This window comes from Dreissena polymorpha, chromosome 7 (genome assembly GCF_020536995.1).
Source record: "Dreissena polymorpha isolate Duluth1 chromosome 7, UMN_Dpol_1.0, whole genome shotgun sequence".
Taxonomy (NCBI): Eukaryota; Metazoa; Mollusca; class Bivalvia; order Myida; family Dreissenidae; genus Dreissena; species Dreissena polymorpha.
The window spans coordinates 68,759,001-68,777,344 of NC_068361.1; the positions used below are offsets into that span (position 1 = coordinate 68,759,001).

Consider the following 18,344-nt stretch of genomic DNA (forward strand, 5'->3'; position numbering starts at 1 on the left):
CGTTACATTACCAATTGTAAACGTTTTTACCTTGTGGTTTCAGAATAAATATGGTTTAGTGTTTTGTGTGCACATATGATTGAATCAAGCTGCTTAAATGGAATTATGTGAAACTATAATAATTATATGAACATTTTTGTGACAAATGTTTACGGCAAGTAGAAAATTAAAAGCATATTTTGTTACAGGTTTCAAGCAACGCTGTTATTCGTTAACTAACAGGGATGTCATACTAATTTCAAAGTATCCACAGCAAGTCAAAGCTGTTCATCCTCTGCTGGTTAACAACTTTAGTTGTTCCCGAATATATAAATGTATACATTATGAAACACATTGACTTCTTGATGTTAATACGTTTTGTTGTTTCTTAATCAACAAGAAATACATCTATGATTTAAACTAGACAATCCGAATACAATAGAGATTGAAAAGCGTATCTTTATCTTCATATATTCATATTCGGTAGTCAAACACTGCTATATTCATCTTTCCCAAATACCTCAAGGCGTTATCGCTGTATGATTTTGAAGAGATGGCGACTGCTGCGATAAGTTCAGATAAATAGCGACTGTAAACAACAACCTCAGGTTACTTGAAGTTCCTGCTTCGGCTATTTAATCAGAAAGATTCAAATAGTTTCTTTCTCGTTGCTTATGTAGTCTGATTGAATAAAATAACGCCTTGTTAATACACAGTCGCGCTTATAAACGATTGCGAAAAAACAACGCATTTCGCATGGACAAATTAATAACCCTCGAATAGTTAAATGTTGCGAATATTTGCACAATTCCAATTAATCTTACATTGCAAATAAACCTGTGTGTGCTATCACTGTCAATATTGAATGAGACAAATAGATAAAGGACGTTTCGTGAAATGCAAAGCAATCAAAGCAGCTTCAATGCATGTGTATCGTGATAAAGTAGATATTACATGGACATACAATTCATATACACTATTGAAACACAGTAGCACTTCTGAAATAATTTATCAACGATTAAAGGAAAGCAGACAAAGTACGCTTAAGTTAAAAGTCATCGATACAGTGATGATATAAAAGTGCTATTTGTATTGCAAATATTTGTGAGCATTCTCTTTATCTTTCCAGACACTTTCACAAATAAATAATGAAACTCGAATTGGATGATTTCTGTCGATTAGCCTTTTCTTTCGATAATGAACTGTTTATGAACTGTATCTATCAGATAATTGAAAGAGTATATGCAACGCGGCACCAAAGTTTTCATTCATCATTCCAGCGTTGGTTGAATTTTCTGGTAGCTATTGATGCATTACAAACATTTATAGTGAGCCATACGATATAAATCGTATCGCTGTCTTACTGTTCTTAAATATTTAGTCGTTTTCAAAATAGTCAGTGCTGAACATTTGTAATTTTAAAAAATAATTGTTTTTATATGCACTCACGATAAGATGAAACCGCCATTATGATGGTAATTAATTATAAAAAAGGGAAATGAATTCCTGGGAGGCATCGTAAGATGTCATAGAAATTCATAAAACAGATAATTGAGCATAAAACCTCATAGACCAGTGAAATTTAAAGGTAAGGCAAAATTAGATATGTTTGGCTCAGTTGATGACTTTTGAATCGACTTTTCTCCGTAAAACATCGGCAACTGAGCGATGCCCAAACACTTTTAATTCAAAAGACATCATCGAATTCGGCGGGAATAATTTCGCGAAGCTTCACAGAAATGATTATGATCCTCATTGAAAGTTGTTCAAATCGTCAAATAAAGTCTTCAGAAATCTCATCTTTTACTGCAAAGGCTAAATATTTGGTATGTATCATCCTATATGAATAATTCTTCAAAAACATCTTTGACTTTTTGTATATGACAGAGCTATGTGCAATACTGACCATACCCGGGGAGGAAGTCAAACAGTCGATATATTCTCTTATGGCCCAAACGACTTTAAACAGTCTCTTAATTTAAACCATGAGGCGTAAAATAATGGTATGCATCATAGAAAAGACGTCCTCTAAAATTTGATTAAATAATGGCCCTGTTATTTAAACTAGTATCACCCAGTAATTACATTGTTTTTAAAGATTTGGCTAGTAAAATGACTGTATAAATGTGATTTAATGGCCAAGAGTAATATTTGTTATCTAATACCGTATACTAGCCTGTATGCTGCTCCTTCAAATATTTGCCCTGCGGTCAAAACAGGTCACTTGGGAAGACACATACTTAAGCAAACTTTCCAAAATCGCCTTTCAAAAATATACCACATAAATGCGCAATAAAAGGCCATTTTTTATATATTATAATAATATATTGTATTATTGTATCACAAAACAGATTTTTCTTTCGAAACTAAAATTGAAACCTCCATATCTGTAGACAAGTTGATTTCCAATGACTACTTCCGTGTGATGTAAGTGTATTACATGTTCCGTTTCACGAAATACAAGTTATCTTCCTGTTAAGTGTACGAAACAATTTTCGGAAAACGGCTCGGCGGAGATGTTATGTTAAAATTGCGTTGGCGTGTTATCTTGCTTTGCGTTTCAACTGTGAAGTTTATGTGCGGCTACATCTATCTATCAGAAAGGTAAGGAAGTTTTGCTTTATAGTAATAAGTAAGAAATTATTATAAGAGAACTTGCAAAACCTTAGGAATTACAATAGTGACAACGATTTAGTTCGCAAATTTGGTGTTTAAATGATTTTTTTTACTGTAAAATATATGGTAATTTTTTTTTAAGTTAAATATTTCACACTGCTTTATCGTCGCAAAATTATGTAGGCTTGCCGCATGCCAAGAACATTATTATCGACTGTTAAAATCGTGTGATCTTGTCTTCCAGATCTTTTCTATCGCATTCGTTGTTTTAATTATTATGCATGAGATCACCTTCAGGAATGTCGGGTCCCTTCAAGTTATGCGTAGGAGGGTTTTCCCCCTTCAAAGTTTGCTCTAATAGTGCTATTTTTGGGTATAATTATTGCGACAAGAAAAGCAATGACGAAGTTGAAACAAAGAGGCTCGAGTCCATTTGAGTGGTTTAATTTATAAATAGGCAAAATGGTAATAACACAATTGTTCGTGCTCATATTTACTTTTTTGTGTTCTGATGTTCCTAACCGGCTTTTATCGCGCGACTTATCAAGTTAATCATTACAGAACTAGGATGTTCTTTTTATGCATCCGCATCCGTTGGTGAACAAAGAATAAGATATTGAAGCGGGGATATTGAACTTTAAAACCTTACCTGTAATATTGATTTGTATTGGAATCGTGTTTACAATAAATTAAGAATGCGCTTCAATTGCAATTTTCTTTAACTTCTCCAGTTTTGTTATTGCTTTTTTTAGAAAATGTTGCGTACCATTGTATGTACATATACGATGTCTCGTATGCATCTTTATTGCATTCAAGTTGCATATCTTCATATCTTCCTTTTAGTAGTGTGAAATATTATTATTTGCAAAACTACATAAACGTAGTGTATATGGTATAGTATGTGGAACAAGTGGTCACGTGTATTTTGTTTATAGCATACCATCTGGGTATTAATTTTAACGCAGATTGTTTTACAGATGATTTTGTTTGTTTTCTCTTTCATGCGGAAGCGGGGGAGGGGGGGGGGTAACAAAATACGTATCCGGTTAAAGCAAGTCACTTATTAAAAAAAATGTCGGCGAAAACACGCCTTGGGGAACAGTGCATGCAAAATGTAATGTAAAGTGCATTTTCGATATGATAGTTTGGCAGTACCGTTTTTATTCTTAAAAAGCAGTGGTCTAATGTGAGCACGCTGGCTTAAAGATCGAGAGGTCCCTGGTTCGAATTCGCTCTGACCACTGGAATTTTCCTGAGCAAGAAATTTATCTCACATTTGCTCCTCTCCACCAGGTGTATAAATGAGTAACCTGTAAGGGAAATAAGCCAATGTGCCGTGGCTGCATACTGCGCCGAATGTTTACGGACGACTTATGACCCAGGGATCGGGAGGTAAAATGTGAAGCGTCTCTGAACGCACATACTGTATGAAGAGGGCGCTATATAAATGTAATTAAAAAGCAAATTCGGCTAAATATCAATCTCCGTGCTTGGTACCAAAACCAAATAGTATTTCTATTATATCATAGTCATATGGGTTAATTATAAAATGAATTTCATGACAAGGAATTTGCTTCGATAAAAATTTTACAGTATTTAAATATATAAACCATATATCAGATTAATCGATTAAATCATTTCGGGAAGTTTTTCGGTTAAGCCAATACTAAAAAAGTAACCAATAACAAGACCGAACGACCGTTTTATCATACATTATCATTTATCTTCATACTGTGAATATTTTGACAAACCGTAAATTAACATTATGGTTTTTAAGATCCATACCTTCGGAAACATGCAAACACTTTAACAAAACAATACTGACCAATACGCTTGATTAAATTCTAATGAAACACTTTCCGTATTGTTTCGGATTTGCAGCGACACAAATGATGATAGCCTCACCATGCGGTGCAAGCCCTTAACGCTTTGATTCTGCATTACTGTTTAAAGACCTCATGAAGAGCTTACATTATACCTCCACGTGTAATAACTATAACAAAGTCAAATAAACATGGTGATATGTGCCTGTTCTTTAAGTGCCTCCGCCTGATAACGCGTCTAGGTCGCATATTTAGCTGTTTATAAATCACTCGATGTGATTTCAAGTGTGTGTTCTGAAAAACGCTGCGTACTGTTCAATATATTATAGTTTTTAGTTTTGTATCTGCTTTCATTCATTCAAAGACATATAATGCAAGTGTTTCCTAATATCGCTCTGATTATGCCTTAAATTGTAGAATTAATTTAGTTTAAACTTTCAAAAGCACTTTTCTCGGCTTATCGCAAAGAAAGCGCTAGCCACGATTTAAGGCGGTCGCCGGAAGGAAGAAAAGTCGAGAAAGAAAAGAATGATTTACTGTTGAAGATCTATTCAAATTAAAACTTTCTTTTCAACTGTTATTGTAATGAATGGAATAAAAACTTCGTAAAATCAATACTTGGGTACATGTTAATATAAAGAGTTACAGAAAAGGAAAACTATTTCCAAATAACTTTGAGATTTGAAGGTTAGGAAATAATCTTAAGAAACAACGCATACGTGTAACAGAATTGAGTGTTGGTATGCGACGAAAGAGTAAAATTGCATCAACAACAAAGACACAAACTTTTTTTATATAAAGTTGTATATAGAGATCGGTATTACCCATTTTATACATGACGACATAAAGGGCGATACGACCTTGTTGTTTATTGTGTTGTTTTTTTTTGGTACCATTGCTCACATGAGTATTTATTTCAACGAATTTGATGTTACATCGATCAAAAATCATGTTGGAATTCGAAATAGTAAGGATCACTGCCAAACATTCAGTTACAATTGAAAATAAAAAAATACTACTGCAACGTCTTGGTTTCTTGTATTAAACATTTTTCGCTGCTTGTAATCAGACATATACTGCTTCAAATGCTCGTTTTCGAGCGAACACAAATGACGTCCTAATCAATATGTTGTGAATATATAAGAACATTGATAACATCATAATATCGGTTGATTATAATCAAACACAGCTCCTTCTTGAACTTGATTAAACCAAAAATACATGAACAAAGTATAAACGCTAACGGACTATTTTTATATAAATGATTTTTAATTGTTCTGAAAGACCTTTATAGACAGTGATACGATAAGATTGATATTGCGTTCAGACATTAATAACAACCCTATAATCATTGCATTGTTTGACTCTTTATCCACCATGCTTGAATAAGTTAAGGGTTATGCACTGCATCAGGAGTATCCGGGTATAGGTCATGACATATTGTACTATAATCGCTTACACTGTATGTTAGTCCATATTGTCTACATTACTCGCATCATAATGACAAAGATGCATTCATGGGTTTAGTTACTTGAACAATAATTATTTTGGTGAATGTTTGAAATGCCCCACAATAATAATGACTCTCATATCTTTTCTTATTATGTTTATTGAAGATATACGTGCCTAAGCTTAAATATAAGATTTTATCCAAATTCAATGATAACTTAAAAATATGGTGAGGTCGGATTTGAAAGAAGTAAATATCCGTTGTTGTATTAAACGTATGACTGTCGGCATCTTATCGTAACCAGCAACCTTTAAAACCTTTATCTGTACTTTGATAGTCAAGTGTCCTCCGCGTTTAAAGCTTGTCAACATATTTCATTGCAGGCGTAGAAGCGATTGGCCAAGTATTTGGGATACTCAAGACACTCCTTGATACCGAAGATTCAGATTTAAGGTATTTCAATAAATTATTTTGATGTAAAACATAATTGTTAACTTACACTTAATAAAACGATTTATTCATATTTATTTAAAACGCGGGCTATGATATTGTAAATATAATCGATTTTTTGTATCTGATAGTAATTCATTTAAGTTTATATTATTTATCGATTTCAGATTTAAAAAATGAAATACTGGCACACGTGCCCTTTTTATTTTATCAAGCAATTAAATCTGAGGATTGTATAAGAATCAGCTTTCTTCTAAGCCGGTTGAAGGTATTCCCCCAACTTCACTGATTAGCTTTAAATAAGAATTGTTGTTTTGTTGTTTTTTTATATTGGTATTATTTTTTATAACATTAGCAATTGGTTATTTAAACGCACACACACACCTTGCATATTCGAGAACGTATAACTATAGACTCACTTTAAACGTTCGACTGTCCTTTTTTATTTTTCAAATGTGTTAAAATATTCTCAATTAAACCAAAATACATTGAAACGTCGCTATCGCTCAAGTCAAATTTTTATCTAAATTATCTCTTAACAAAAGGGCATTTTTTGTGTACAAATTAATCAAGATCTTTCTGATTTTTGTTTGTTATGAGTTGCTGATTGCACAACGCCAATACGAGTTAAAGTAACCTTAATACATGTAGCCATTAATCTTTATTTGATGATATAGATCTAGTCGCATTGCGCTCAGTCTAGCAGAAACATAGAAAGCATACTAATACATTCTCAAGAAATAAAACGAATTTAATTATAATATTTTTATATTAGCTTTAAAATTTATTCTCAGTTCATTTCTTAGATATTGTTTGAAAACATATTTTATATTTATTAGCCGCTTTTTCTGGCGGAATCATTATAAATTAATTCAATTGGTCTGTGCTGCGGATTTAGTTGTTTGGGTGAATTTCTTGCGTTCGTCGAAGTTTAATTCAATCTTGTCAGGTAAAAGCTTTACTATATACCCGAATCTAGTAATACCGTAGTAACGCTACAACCAATCCAACACGCAGTTTTACAATTTACTGATAACTACAACACAGGGACACTCATCGTTACTATTTACTAATGTTAATACCACGTCGTTTTTCAAGCCAGTTGTATTAGGTACGATAAACCTGATAACTGCCGCATCCGCGCCGAGAAAAAGTTGTATAATCTATGCCAGAGGTTTCAGTTCTTCAACTACATTCATTCACAAATGAAAACATAATGTGAATATCGTGAGCGTATACAGAAAATTTCAAAAAAAAATTTTTTAATTATACGTGTCGCGGAAGAGAATATTTATGAATGATTAAAATTGTCAACTATTTACTGCGTCTTAATCATTTTTTTTGCGCACCTCATTCAAACTCTTAGGCTGTTAATAGATACGGGAAACTTAAACTACTGCTGATCAACAAGTAAATTGGGATATCGAAAGTCGAATACACTATCAAGCGTTTGTTACGTAACCTCGTTGATAGTGCTTGCAAGTACAACCGGTTTAAATTTGATAAGTCTGGGAAACGTTCTTTTGTTCCGAACAGATAGCGGCGATTTCTCAGAAATGCTTTATAATCGCTCAAACTAAATATAAAAAACAACTAAATACTAGTATAACGAGAAATATCTTTTGAAAAGATATTCGGCGTAAATGCTGACTTGAAATAAAGTTTGAAATTTACGTTTCTTAATAATGAAATTGAAAACAAAAGTTTAAATTTTGTTGTTTTTTTACTTGTAATTCGCATAATCACCGCATGAAATGTGTGTTATTATAGTCAAACCGCACATTAGCTTAAGTAGATAAAAAAATATACTATGGAAGCTCACATCGTATGTGTGCTCACATGGCTTTTAATGAGTTTATTACTTCACCATCGAAATATATCGTATGTTAATATTTGTTTAACACGCAATTTTCTTTTGACACCTTTAAATCACACTTTCATTGCCGCGTCATGCGAAAATGGATCTTATGGCGTTTCGGCAAGCGTAGCTCAAGCCCAACCTGTGCATTTGCGCAATCTGGTCAGAGGCGTTGATGTCCGATATATAATCACTCAAGGTGTTATGGTCTCATTATGTTTCTCCTGACAAGAATAAGAGATGCGCAAGTTGAGTGGGCTATATATATGATGGGCGTATATTGCATACGACCTATTTTCGCATGACGCGAGTCTTTAAAGTTCTCATTGTGAATTGTAAATGGCTTGTTTTAGCACAATGCTTTCCGATACAAAATTGAATCCAAAATAGCAAATATAGCACATTGGCAAATAAGGGTACCCTATCCAGGCGTTGAGGAACGATTGCCAGACGTGTTGACCTAGTACGGAAAACATTTGCGGTTAGATAATTAAACGATTCCTCGTATCGTGACACTATATTATTTCCGTAGTGTTTGTTTTCTCATCTTGAGAGCAAAAATGTGTTTATCGATAGTCAATTATGTCTTTTCCTGACGATTTAGTGACCGACTCAAGACCCTGAAATTCTGCGAGATTGATTTTAACGAGTAATTGAAACTAGGCCACGATTTGTGTTGTTTGAACATGCAGAGAGTAGTCCGGAATTCCTTACCATGAACAGTGCTACATCCTTTACACTCTGCACATACACAGTGATGCAGCCAAAGTTAAGAATACTTCACTCGAATCAGCCTATTGAATATTTGAATACATGCATTCGCGTCTGCTGGCGTCATGTAAATATCAAGCTGGATAAAACAGCTATGCCGAAAAGGCGCATTAGTGTTCTATACCAATGTTAAGGTCAGAGACTGGTTGATACCGTGTGAACTGTAAGGGTAATGCATCAACAACAAAATACTGGTCAACAGGGATGTTTTTATTACTACCTAATTCGTGAGTAAAAAGTATTGCTCGCAGATTTTTTTATTTTTTTATTTTGATTAGATACCTTATTGTATATTTTGAATTTGTATATGGTGTCAAAAATCAAAAGTTTTGTACAGAGAATTTCCATCATGAAATTATATTCTTAGTGCGATAGGTATTCTACATTCCAAAAATATTTAATATGATGGTAATTGAAAATTTTCTTTTAAATTTAGTTCTCATCATACCATTTTCTTCATACTTTCTGTTTTCAGAACGTCAAAAAATGACATGTTGTTGTAATTTTGTCCTAGTTTTCTTTATAACATGAATAGGATGATAAACAGTGCACACTTATCTCGGTCCGTGCCTTAAGACACACTCTATATAAATTTGACTGACTTTTGTTCATTTCAGCCTTGCGATTAAAAAAGTAATAACATAATTTTGACAAAATGAGTTTCGTCTTAGATTATGAAAAAGCTAACAGTTCCTTCAGCGCTTTGATAAAGAGTAAAGTGACCGATGGTACATATTCTAAAACGCGTTTTAATAGTTTGATTGACAGCCGTTATTCCACTTATTGTTTTTCCTTTACGCAATAGGCATGTGCATATCAAGGAGATTAGTTACAAGTTTATAGTACGCAGCTTATACACTAGTTGTTGCAGAGGACCTACTCAAAATAACGCTGAATAAAACTCCAGCAATAATTGGTTTTCGATTGTGATTGCATAGTATTAAATAGTTCTTTTTATCTGAGTGCATTCAAATATACTTAAACGTGCTTAGCGGCGATTCCAACACGTCACTGACATACTTTTCTAAAAGCATGTTCGACTTAGTATGTGACTGTTTGCTTTAATTTTGAACAATTTTCCAGTTGTTTCATCCTTATAAATAATAACACAACATGTTTTTTTATTTGAAGTTACTTAACAAATAGGATTCAAATGTACCTCTATTCGTTGTTGATACTTCAAATAGCAGCATTGTGGTATCTCACCATTTATTCTTGCGAATTTGCTGAGACAACAAAATAAAACAATGTAAATTGCTGCAATTTGTGTCATATATATATAATCTTATTCTATCAAGGCTGACAACTGTACTCACGCGTCAATCAGACGATACGTCCGTACCGGGAATAATTGAAATAATCTTTGTGATACCATATCAGCAAGATAAAATTTCACTTCTCTTTGTACACAATTGTAAGATATGTGCATTTAGTTTATTTGTCGCTTATTGTACTAACAATAACCCCATCAACAACAGACAAATCAGTTTTCAGTTTAAATGACGTTGATGGTATTTAGTTAATTACGTGCAAACTCTAAATTAACATTTAAGCGAAGGGATATAAAATGTCTAAACTTTATGATAATAATTGTGCATTTGTGGGGATCGAACAACACCTAAATGTCCTATCATCACTTGCAAACTTAAACAATAACAAAATGACAAGATCTGAAAGTAAAGCGTTGCGACACTATGGATTTGAAAAATATAACAATACTTCTTATTAAATTTCAGCTCATGTAGAAAGGCTTGCAATCAATTCAGTGTCAGTCACGTTTAACGTGCCGGTAAACTTGTTTGTGGCACTTTATTACATTAAAATTTAATTTTGCATGAATATGCATTGTGAGTTGTACTAAAGCGTTAAGTATTAACACGATTACGTTTTATTTTAATTGCGTCGTTAGTACAATCAGTATTTTATACTTATTAAACAATGCGTTGGCAACTTCGTTTTTTTGTACTAATTTGTAACTTTATTTCAGAGGTAACTGTGCGGCAAATACATATAGAAAGCAAACAATAATCGCGATGACAGGCCAGCTCAGAGATTCAGACAAGACACAACTAGAACGGTGGATTGGTCAAGGACCAAAACAGTTTACCCTGCTGTACAGTGCGACCAAAGATGGGTGTGTGGCACAAAAGTTCCACATGAAATGTGACCACCAGGGCGCGACGGTCACTGTCGTGTATAATGAGCAGGGATCCGTGTTTGGTGGCTATACTTCTGCGAGCTGGGCTGGCAACCTAAACGGTCACACAAGAGATGACAAAGCCTTCTTGTTCCAACTGAAGTTCTCCGATAAAGATACATTTCGGAAATTTCCAGTTTCGAATGCCACATACAGCATTTATTCACATTCAAGTTATGGACCCTTTTTTGGTGGGAATAGCGGGAATGATATGCAACTATTCTCCGGTACTATCAATAGCAGCGGCGGTTTTTTTCAGTTGAATGGCGGTTGCGATTTTGGAACCAATTACACGATGTCTGGTGTATCAAGTTGGATCGATGTACACAACGGAAGCCTGAAAATTAAAGAACTTGAAGTATACAGTGTGGCAGGTTAGATTTTTATGTTAAATGTTATTAAGAATACAACTCAAGAAAGTTCCGTCTTAAATATTTATACATGTAACTGAAGGAAATAATTCTTCGTTTTTTTTTTGTTACAGTCAAGTCCATTGTACCGGTTACTACTGAGCCTACGGTACAACCTTGGATTGACATGCCAGAATGGAATACACAGGTAAATATGATGGCACGACAAACTGCCTTGCAATTTTTCAATTGATGTCGCAGTTAAGTATTCGTTTATTTAGATATTATGGCATTGTAATACAGTATGGTCTTATCGTGATGCAGTTATTTACAATCTTCGTGGCGATTGAAATACATTCATTTATCGCGGCACGCGACTTGTTTTCAATTAAGGTCTTAAACCTGTTATGAACAGGTTATGAACTTTTTGTAACTTCGCCCGATTTCGTCATAAAGAATGTTGTTCGACTATGTCCGTAAGGGTACTAACATGCGGTAAAAAAAAGAAAATAGCGATACAATACGCGAGAAGTAAGACTCCTTGGTGAAGAGGGAGGGCGTTGTATTTTACGTCAACAGTTCCATTTCTGTGGCATGCAACTTTTTTATTCAATTTTTGTTCATGCTATTATAATAACTTAAAATAATGTTGTTTATAAGAAATACTAAATTTCTATTTGAAATTTATAAAAACGTATTAAAAATCCCGTTATTCCTCGAGTCAAAATTTACCCTGCCGTATTCATTATGAAATGTGTTTAATTCAATGGTTAAATTGTAAATTTCCATAATAATATGTTTATGCAACAACTTTGTGTGATACTATGAGACAGTTATAAACAATTCATCATTTTCACATATTAAAACATTTGTCTGCACAATTAGACTATTCTATATGCAAACTATCTGTTTTTGGAAATCAATGCTGTGTAAGCAATATGAATTGAGCAATATGAACTACTGTGGACCTAATTGCGTTTGCTTACAAATGATGAACTACATGTCATTTGTATATGTAAGCAGTTTATCATAATTGCACATGAACTTACATATGTTTAATAAATTAAGGCAACATCTTAAAGTCTCAAATGCAGCATGGTTATATCATATTCAGAAGTGTTTAAATTTTACAACATGAATTCCTCTGAAACCACAAGGAGTAGATTTTTATTGGTTCATTTGTAATATTGTTCAGGGACCCTCTACTGAATTTGTTGTGCTCTTATCATTATTTTACTGGACGTTGTTTATTTGTTTAAAAGAAGAAGGTATACAAAAGAAAACATATATATTGCATTGAGAATGGTCTGTCAAATTACTTTGCTCAACAACGACGGTAGTATTTGGAAGTGTAGCCATCGGCTTTTGGGCGTTCAATTGGATAAATACCAAATGTCCGTGAATTATATTTTTAACTTATCATCATAATTTAATAAAACTTATTGGGCACAATACAATTGTTCAAGTATTATTCAGAAAATTTTTAACATATATTATTATATTTTTTATTATATGTTATTAAAAATATCCTTTACATTTAATTTTAATGAAAAAATAAACAGCTAGCACAGGAATTGGTACAACAAGTCAAATCCATTAAACCAAGCAAGAAGGCTTCGGACAAGCTCCAGTTACAATATTATCGCATATTACTGATTGGTCCAGTGGGATCAGGAAAATCCAGTTTCTGCAACACCGTCAACAATGTGTTCAAAGAACGATTAACACAACTTGCAATCAGTGGAGAAGGAACAACTAGTATCACAACTACGGTAGGCAGAACATTTTTCATACTAGATATCTCTTAAATCATGAAAGAAACCAATTTCAATTTTCAGAACCAAATGCAGCAATATTTTTAACTACCAAAACACGCTGAATATTCAATAATGACAAGTGTATGAAGGAAATTCATTTTGAATGTGTGTATTAAACTTAACCTGACGAGTTCATGTATGATCTCTGCATTGGAGGATTATCCAAGACGACATATATTACCTGCGTTATATCTTACCGTTATTTATTTTAACAACGTGTATTTTCAGTATGAGCCGTACGTAATAAAAACGACAGGTGATAGTCCCAAGCTGCATATGCGTTTATGTGACACACGAGGACTAGACCCAAAATCTGGAATTGATACAATGGAGTTTAATTTTCTCCTAAGTGGGCATATTCCAGATAAATACGAGGTTAATTTAATGCTTTATACGAACACCTTTGTATATACTTTTCTTTTAAATAGACTTCACTTGACTTTTGTATTCTGATACACATATTTTTAATAGTTCTCTGGCTCACTGCATGGTAATTATTGCCAATTCATACGTAAAGGACCAGAAAAATAAAATTTACGTATTGTGGTGAACCTGCAATTTCATGTTTACAAATTGTACTGTCTTTGTCAACTTATTTGTATATTTAAAAAATCGTTGATGTTTCAGTTCAATGCGGAGAAGTCAATTGCCCTTGACGATCCTTTGTTTGTGATGAAGCCGACTATGGCAGAAAAGCCACACTGTGTTGTCTTTGTTTTTGATGCTACATCTCTTAAGAAGTTGGATTCAAAACTTGTAGAGAAAATAAAGAGCTTTCGAATAGTTGCAACGCGCAAACGTAAATATTTTATTTTGTATGCACTGATTCAAGAATGGATCACTTTTTACTCTCTACTTTCTCTTATTTGGCAGTCGGACATTTATACTGGTATGGGTTCATCAGTGAGCCACATTATGCTAACGTATCTAGGCGACAAGACTTTAACATTTGATGTGAAAAGAGTTATTTAAGTTATAAAGTGAAATCTTTTTAAAGGAAAAAAACTACATTTTTTATCTTCAATATACAGGAATAATAAAACTTTAGCCAATATTTGTTACAGCAGCAATATGAAAATTGGCGAACATTCCACTTTGAAACAAACACATAAAATATTTATAAAAAAAAATGCCAAAGCAACCTCATTGTGTTCTTCAATACACAGTGGCGTTGTGTAGTTTGAGTAGCAATTATTTTAAATCTCACCCTGTATGTATTTCCAAACGAGTTCTATCTATTCATTATTAATGTATTTTCTAGAAATCTCGCAGGCAGTTCTTCTGACGAAAATTGACCTCCAAGACAAGGCTTGAGGACAGAATTTAGAAAAGGTTTATTCAAGCACTGTTATCGAGAAAACGGTAAATGACGTCTTCGAAATGTTCGGCTTCCCGAGGAACACTGTGTTTCCTGTGAAAAACTACGAAAAAGAGAGAATGCTGAATAACGGCGTGAACATCCTGGCACTCACGGCGTTGGTGCAGATCCTGTACTTTGCTGAGGACTACATTGACAAAGAGTTGTCAGAGTCGGTGAAAGAGACAAACGAACCTGAGAAAGAAAAGGTCGGGGACAGATCGGATTCTGAATAAGGTATTTCTATTGGTGTATTTGATATGCGTTTAAAGAAATACATTTTTATGTTTGTAATTACATTATTACTTAGAAAATAATATTGGTACAAATATTTATTCAAGACATTAGCAAGTGATTGGTTCGCTGCATGTTGCAAAATACATTACATATATATATATATAGAGAGAGAGAGAGAGAGAGAGAGCGAGAGAGAGAGAGCACAAACTTTATATCATGGTCAAGCTTTGTGTAAAACTTTTCTTTTCTAATGTTATTATCAAATGCATCGGACATGAAATACCGCAAATATCGATCAGTATACGATTGTGTTGAGCTATTGAAATTCAAGATATGCAAGACACAAAATACACACGGTATCACTATTCACTATATGTATGACATGTCCTTCGTAGTATGTCTGTTGTTTATGTTTTATGATTCTATGATGAGCTTTGCTGTTTTTGTAAGTAAGCTTTTACCGATGACTGGAATTTCCCTGTGTATTACATTGGATCAAATGTCAGTGTAGCTAAAATGCCGTGTGCATTTTATCACATTTACAGCCATGTGTTTTATTGTAACGTTGTATTTTTAACCATTTTGTTTTTCTTTTATTACTGAGAAAGTATGAATGTCATAAGTTATGCATGTTTTGCCATGATAAACCATAAAATTATATAATCATTTACCAAACTTGCGATTTTATCATACAATACCATTATGTATAATCAAATTATGTAAATGTAGTGACTATGAAAAGTAAAACATTCAAGGCGTTGTTTTTTTTGTTTTGTTTTTATTTCACGTAAGAGAAATCGACAGTTGATTTTGTGATTCATTATTTGATTGATGTTATTAAACGAAGGAGCAAAAATAAATTACTACGTTTAGAAAGGCGGAAAAAAGTGGTGTCTTTTACAACATACTTATAGAAAACAAAAAGCAAATAACTCAGTTTTCTTTTCAGCATTAACATTCTCATATGGTTTAAGGAAAGCTTTCTCAATCAATTTCGAGAAAGTTATCGACGAGTGGAATGATCAGTCTTAAGCAGCTTTCCTTTCATCCTTCTTTATGTACAGCATGTTTTTAATAAATTTTCTTGTTTGCAAACGTCTCATGACGAGTCAATATTAACCGATGGTTTATTGTCATTAAGTCACATTGAAATGTGAAGATATGCCGTTCAAAATCACTTTTATACCATGCATTCTTTTCACTTAATATATACACGCGCACAAAAATACAAATACGGAAGTATCCGAAATGGGACTTGTTGACAGCTTGCCAAAATGACAATCTTCATACAATTGTATTACATTTAAAAAACATACAAGGTATGAAGAAGTAGCTTTCAATGAAAGACCATCTACATGCATGGGCAAAGAAATTCGGTACCATACCTCAACCGACAATGTTAAAATAACTAGTCACTTCAGATCTGACTAATAGATGGATAAATAAAACAAATAAAACAAATATCTACTCACTTCAGATCTGACTAATAGATGGGAAAAGAAAACAGAAGATAGACAACCAGACAAATTATAAATTAAAACAACTACCATGCTTACTATGCTCGTACAAAAGCACTTATCATAATTATTGCGTCGCGGTAAATTTCATGGACAGATTTTGCAATTGAAATTAAGTCACAAAAATAATTATTGCAAAATACATCCAAAATAATTTTACCCGAACTGTTTATCTACGATTTAAGCGTGGTTATTAACTCAAAAGCTGTTTATGTCGAATCTAACAAACCATTCACTATACGTTAAATTCTGTCCGCTCGCCAAGTTATAAGATATAACAATATTCTAACCATATTCTATAGTTATACAAACCACGAAATGTGATAACCAAATGTAGTGTGACAATTTAAATACTGTTTCATCATTGTTTCAATCATTAGACTGACACGTGATGTTATTTATTATTATCATAACTTTCTGAATGGTAATACAAATGTAAGCCGAACCAATTTACCCGGTAATGACATGGGTATGTACATGATTGCGCAAGTCGCTTACACGTCCGTGTAACTTGATGATATGAAAACAATCTTCTTACAATTATGTTTATTCCCAGTTTTCCGTCATCGAAAGTAATATTTATGCAGCATCAATCTTTAATGTACATAATGCAGCAGCTACTACAATAATCTTAAAAGTAAGTCGTAAAAACCCTTAATTTTAATACCTTTTATTATGTCTTTAGTTTACCATACACATCAGGAACTCAAATATAAGCTTAAAAACATGTAATCAATTTTAATAACAACACTATAAAGTACTAGGGAAATGTTTTAAAAAAACTTACAATATTCTGGTCCATCATTTACATTCTTAATGAATATAAAAACTAGTTGACATTATGTACACATGTATATATGTACTTGTGTGTTCAATCAAAACCTTTTTGTGAATTACCCTGAGTCCTTTTCACTGCCCAATTGCATGTAAGATCTCACAAATTATGATTATTAGAGTCCATTTTGTACTTAGATATTGTGTAAACGAACAACATCGCCGTACCACTATTTCTACATTATCCGATTTTTATTTTAACCTCTTTAAATGTTTTCGGTGTTATTTTGTAAGGAAACTAGCAAGGTTACATAACTTTTACCTGTGATTTAGCAGAATTAAGTCCCGTTTGTAATTATGTTTCGTTAACAATCTGATCAATGTCTTCATAAACCTTAACGTACCAAGACATATACATGTTTTTCAGCGCTGGGACAAAACTGCACAAGGTCCGGGACAAGTTCCGGAATATTGGCCCTTATGTCTTGTAACATATTCAGCTGAATTTGTACTGCCACAAGATTTGAATTTGGGCCCAAAACAATAAAGACGTCTTGGTGGCTTTGCTTAAGATATTTTCGTGGAGATTGTTTTCAGTCTCGATAGGTGGGTGGCAACCATGTCATGTTTTTTTCTGTTTAAAAATAACATTTGGATGTGTGCTTGCTTCGTCAATATGTCCATTTTGCTAATAAATAAAATCAAATAAGGAAATGAATTGCCATAGATTCGATTGGTTTTCAATGATGAATATTCAGATTACTTCTAAAATCATTACACAAATCCCAGCTGCAGATACTCCATCGACCGATAGTATACATGGCTTTACATTAAAGAAAAAATGACTATATGTAAGAAGTAGTTCCCGTAACACGCGTGAAGAATTGTTGGAACGTTTGATGTTTTCGAACATGTACAAAATATAACCATAGAAATAAAATTGCAGCAACTATAAATATTTACACCCCATCATCTAATAAAAAATGCTAACACACGCACACACGAACACGCACACACACGCGCGCGCACACGTACAAACACGCACATAGTATAAGGTTGTGTGCCCTATTTAAGTTGCACTCTTCTTTTAGAACATGGTGGCAGACTTCATAAGCTTTAAAGCATATTTCAGCATGACAGAAGACTCA

At 33.3% G+C, this 18,344-nt stretch overlaps 1 protein-coding gene across 4 annotated transcripts; it reads left to right on the plus strand.

The window, feature by feature from the left end:
- The first annotated feature begins 2,474 nt into the window (after positions 1-2,474).
- Positions 2,475-17,799, plus strand: LOC127837681 (uncharacterized). 4 transcript variants are annotated; one of them, XM_052364944.1, is made up of 9 exons: positions 2,475-2,583; positions 6,252-6,321; positions 10,684-10,736; positions 10,935-11,518; positions 11,629-11,702; positions 13,057-13,266; positions 13,540-13,686; positions 13,939-14,110; positions 14,573-15,665. In XM_052364944.1, exons 4-9 carry the CDS (start codon positions 10,981-10,983, stop codon positions 14,623-14,625), a joined length of 1,194 nt encoding a protein of 397 aa, XP_052220904.1. In that variant the 5' UTR covers positions 2,475-2,583; positions 6,252-6,321; positions 10,684-10,736; positions 10,935-10,980; the 3' UTR covers positions 14,626-15,665. The 4 variants fall into 4 exon arrangements, 3 of the variants coding, with proteins under 3 accessions (XP_052220904.1, XP_052220903.1, XP_052220902.1); XR_008029428.1 differs by lacking the exons at positions 2,475-2,583; positions 10,684-10,736 and adding exons at positions 3,954-3,987; positions 17,624-17,799 and having other exon boundaries at positions 14,573-14,905; XM_052364943.1 differs by lacking the exon at positions 10,684-10,736 and having other exon boundaries at positions 2,476-2,583; positions 10,937-11,518.
- The last annotated feature ends 545 nt before the right edge of the window (positions 17,800-18,344 follow it).